The sequence below is a fragment of the Triticum dicoccoides genome, chromosome 5B (assembly GCF_002162155.2).
Source record: "Triticum dicoccoides isolate Atlit2015 ecotype Zavitan chromosome 5B, WEW_v2.0, whole genome shotgun sequence".
NCBI classification, from domain to species: domain Eukaryota; kingdom Viridiplantae; phylum Streptophyta; class Magnoliopsida; order Poales; family Poaceae; genus Triticum; species Triticum dicoccoides.
The window spans coordinates 712,515,644-712,520,209 of record NC_041389.1 but is presented as its reverse complement, the minus strand read 5'-3'; the positions used below and the strand labels follow the sequence as shown (position 1 = coordinate 712,520,209).

General features: G+C 44.7%; 1 protein-coding gene across 1 annotated transcript; it reads left to right on the top strand.

Moving 5' to 3' along the window:
* Positions 1-6: 6 nt before the first annotated feature.
* LOC119312875 (elongation factor Tu, mitochondrial) lies at positions 7-3,910 on the top strand. The gene is made up of 12 exons (XM_037588655.1): positions 7-38; positions 141-216; positions 319-411; positions 531-605; positions 849-953; positions 1,052-1,142; positions 1,237-1,442; positions 2,253-2,336; positions 2,675-2,740; positions 2,821-2,883; positions 3,158-3,398; positions 3,488-3,910. Exons 1-12 carry the CDS (start codon positions 19-21, stop codon positions 3,556-3,558), a joined length of 1,191 nt encoding a protein of 396 aa, XP_037444552.1. The 5' UTR covers positions 7-18; the 3' UTR covers positions 3,559-3,910.
* The last annotated feature ends 656 nt before the right edge of the window (positions 3,911-4,566 follow it).

Below are 4,566 nucleotides of genomic sequence, written 5' to 3'. Positions count from 1 at the left end.
GGCCTCTGGGCCAGGTCCATGGCCACCTTCACCCGCACGTGAGCGCCCCCTCCCCGCCCCTTTCTGCCCAGATCCGCTTTCCCTCCCCCGCTCCCCCCTGAATTTTAGTGGTCTCTCGGCTGAATCTGTGTGTGCCGCAGGAAGCCCCACGTCAACGTCGGCACCATCGGCCACGTCGACCACGGCAAGACCACCCTCACCGCTGCCATCACCAAGGTCGGTCAGATCAGGCCCGCTCTGCTTCGAGTTGCTTCGAATTTGAGTGGCTCGCCGTGTGTAGCTGTGATCTGAATTCTGAACGAGTGAGTCTTGTGGCAGGTGCTGGCGGAGGCCGGGAGCGCCAAGGCGGTGGCATTCGACGAGATCGACAAGGCCCCGGAGGAGAAAGCCAGAGGAATCACCATCTCTACGGTCCGGCCTTAGTAGTCCTTGCTGCTGACATTTCGGGCCAGAATATTGTTCTGCGTTCATCTCCATTTGCAGATCAAGTGCTGATGCTATGTTTATTTTTTATTTTTTTGTGTGCACAGGCTCATGTCGAGTATGAGACTGCTAAGAGGCACTATGCTCACGTGGACTGTCCAGGGCACGCCGATTACGTCAAGGTAACTGTTCTGGGTTGAGTTATATGATCTAGAGAAATTATTGTACAGAGAAATGACGAATGCCTTGCATGTCAAATTGAGAATCTGGGTGACTGACCTTCATGAACTTCCAGCAGAATCCCTCATATCAGAATACTACTTACCATGCCTTAACTTTGCATTTTAGAGCTTTCAGATTCATTAACTGTCTATCACACACTTCTCTGATGCTTGTATGCCTTTAATTTTCTGTGGATTACTTAGAACATGATCACCGGTGCTGCTCAAATGGATGGTGGTATTCTTGTCGTGTCCGCTCCTGATGGCCCCATGCCACAAACAAAGGAGCATATTCTTCTAGCTCGACAGGTTCCAAATTCTCTGTATTCTCCGCAGCAGTTTGTCTCTTTAGCATGTGAGCTTTGCAGTTCTGACCAGATGGACATTTCTCCCTTGTGTTTTTCTAGGTTGGCGTGCCATCACTTGTTTGTTTCTTGAACAAAGTTGACGCTGTTGAAGATGAAGAGCTACTAGAACTTGTGGAGATGGAGCTTCGAGGTATTCTAGCATTTTTCAGCTGTCCTTGTTGTTTTTGGTTGGTGGGTTATATTCCTGCTGTAATGGAAATTTGTTGCCTCCCTTCTATCTGCAGAGCTCCTCAGTTTCTACAAGTTCCCAGGCGATGATATTCCTATCATCCGTGGATCTGCCTTGTCAGCCTTGAACGGAACAAACGAGGAGATTGGAAAGAATGCTATTTTGAAACTGATGGATGCCGTCGATTCGTACATCCCTGATCCTGTGAGGGTGCTTGATAAGTCTTTCTTGATGCCCATCGAAGGCATTTTCTCAATCCAGGTGATTAGATTTTCTGTTTGGTGCACTAACCACTGTGATGTTACATTTTTACTCTGATGGTTGATTGTTAGAAAGCCTAGAGAACTATTATGTACAAGAATTAAGACATCTCCATTGTTTGATGATAGGTGTACTATGCAATGTGGTGTTAGGCTACTTATGTCAGATTACACAGCAATTTATTCCTATGTTCTATGATGTTATGGCTTGTTCCATAGATGATTTTTTCCCCAAGGTGGCATTTGCACTAAATTATGCATGACCAGACTATCGTAATTATGCTTCTGTAATATACTTCCATCTTGGCTATTCTATTTGCTTAATAGTTGACCTTAATTGGGGTATCTGTGGTTGTCATTCTGATTAACTTAATCAGACCCTGCATCATTGTACCCTGAAACACTGAGACACAACAATCTCGGGCAATGTTTCTGTGTACTCAATTTCTGAACTTCAAAACTATCCGTTTGCAGTCATTATTTCTGTGTTACCTATTGTTATAATCAGGAATATTAATATCCTTAAGAAGTTAAGATCAGCGGCTCCATAAATAATAAATCATAATGACTACTGACAAAATCATACATTTATCTTACCTGATCCTATCATTGGTAGCTAATTCTAATTGTCCGTCCGCGGTCATTATTTCTGTGCTATCTATTGTTATAATCAGGAATATTAGTATCTTTGAGAAGTTAAGATAATTGGCTACATAAATAAACCATAATGTCAAGATGATACATTTGTCTCTTACCTGATCTTATTGTTGGCAGGCAATTCTAATATTGATTATTTGGTTTCAATTTGCAGGGTCGTGGCACTGTTGTGACTGGACGTATTGAACAGGGGGTAATTAAAACTGGTGAGGATGTTGAGGTCATAGGTTTGACAGAGGTGAGTTAGAATCCGACTTGTTTATTTAAGACCTTATTATGTCCCTGACCAATGGGTGGCCATTAATGGTTTTTTTTGGGCGTGAATTTGACTAGCTTTATGTAGCTGTTGTGTATCATGAAATAATCAAATACATAACGTCATGGTAAATCCGAATAAAGTTCACATGAGATTGTTACTTGTAGGTGTAGTTCTTCTGTATCTGCTATGCACACATGAGCCAGATGCAACACTAGGCAAAGACTAGTGACACTAGTTTCCTAGTTTTCCTCACAAGTTTATTACTCATTATGTTTGCTACCTTGATGTATCGTGATGGAACATATTCCTGGTCACAGAGTGGTCCGGTGAAGACTACAGTTACTGGTGTTGAGATGTTCAAAAAGATGATGGATCATGGAGAGGTAACATTTCTGAAAGTAGACCTTGCATTATTCTTGGTCAATGCTGAGTCTCGTGCTTACAAATAACTGTGTGTGTGCAGGCTGGTGACAATGTTGGTCTTCTTCTCCGTGGTCTTAAGCGTGGTGATGTTGAGCGTGGCCAGGTCAGTAAGCCAGATTCTTGGTTGAACATGTAGATGTTGGATCTAAATTTACTTCTGCTCTTAGCCATATAGGTCTTCGGGCAAACAGTTGTATCAGGAAATTGCCTCTGTTATCACCAACGAATATTTCTTATGCACAGGCCTTTTCAATTTATTTATTTCTGTGGCTGCATCCCTTTGATTCATCTTGGTCTTGCATGTTTTGTGACACTCCCCATCCAGTATTACTTGCTGCCTTTTGTTGTTCACTTGCTGACATTTCGTACAACATCAGGTGGTGTGCAAACCTGGCACCGTAAAGACCTACAAGAAGTTTGAGGCCGAAATTTACGTCCTCACCAAGGATGAAGGTGGTCGCCACACTGCCTTCTTCTCGAATTATAGCCCACAGTTCTACTTCAGGACAGCTGATATCTGTGGGAAAATCGAGTTGCCTCCGGATGTGAAGATGGTTATGCCTGGTGACAATGTAACCGCAATCTTTGAGTTGATGTTGCCTGTTCCACTCGAACCAGGTACGCCTACATTGCTTCGAACTTTTCGTCATCTGAATCTCTTTATAGTAGCAGAGAAGAACTTCATCTGTCTGTCGTGTGCTGTCCAGGTCTAAGATTCGCGCTGAGGGAAGGAGGGAGGACCGTCGGTGCCGGAGTCGTCGCCAAAGTCATGAGCTAATAACAATGATATGTTCCAGACCTTTTTTTTGGCGTAGTGAAATTTAGTAAACAAGTTAATGTTGATATGAAGGATTTATGCGACCGGAAACACGAGATAAACGAGAGTCTGAGAGCAAGGGGACCGGCATGCATGCATCTTGTGTGGATGCATTCGGCCGACCAACATCCTGCGGATAATGGTTTGTTACCATTCCGAAGAATTGCTATTTTTTCTTCTCATCATGTTGGGTAGTTTGCTGTGTAACACCGCAGCTTGTTACCTTGACACGCTCCTCTGGCATATATTTAGCTCGGTGATTCAATAAGACCGCCGTGTTTCCTGATGCGCTTTCAGCTCGGTGAAGTTGTGATTTGTACTGTGGGATGGAGACGTCATGTGTGTTTTCTTTTTTTGCTGTGTAATCTCTGGCTGATTGCTTGATAGAAAAAGAGTCCTTGTTACCATTCTCGTTATTCGGTTGAAACAGATTAGGTCTTTCTTGTGTTTGGTTGATGTATGCTTTTCTGAAAAGTGAAACCCTCTAGAATTTCAGTGTCCGCTTTCATTGCGGTAGCGTCAGTGCTGATGTTAATTACACAAATTTGAAAGTCTATTACCAGAAAGTTTCCCAGAGTGGCAGGTAGGGCGAAGGAGAATTTCAATGATGCCCCTAGCGCGAGCGGCATGGCAGCCCGATGGTGTGGGGCGGGATGTCTTCTGGTGGGCGGTGTCCCCTCTCAGCAGCGGGGCTTTTCATTGTCTTTGGCGCAACCCTCCTCCTTTGAGCTGTGGTGACGACGCCTATGATGGGATTCCAACAGTTCTTTCCCCAATGGCGGTTGCCGTGAGGCCTCACTATGGGCTCCTTGTCGGGATGGCTCCAGCCTGGGGCATGGACTCGCATCCCCTAGTGTCCACAACCCTGACATCCTCTACATGCGCTGCTCCGGCCCCGGTGTTCCGGTAGCTGCGTCCCCTTGATGAATGTACTAATCATTGATGGCGCGCGTTGCCGCTTCCGTCCAT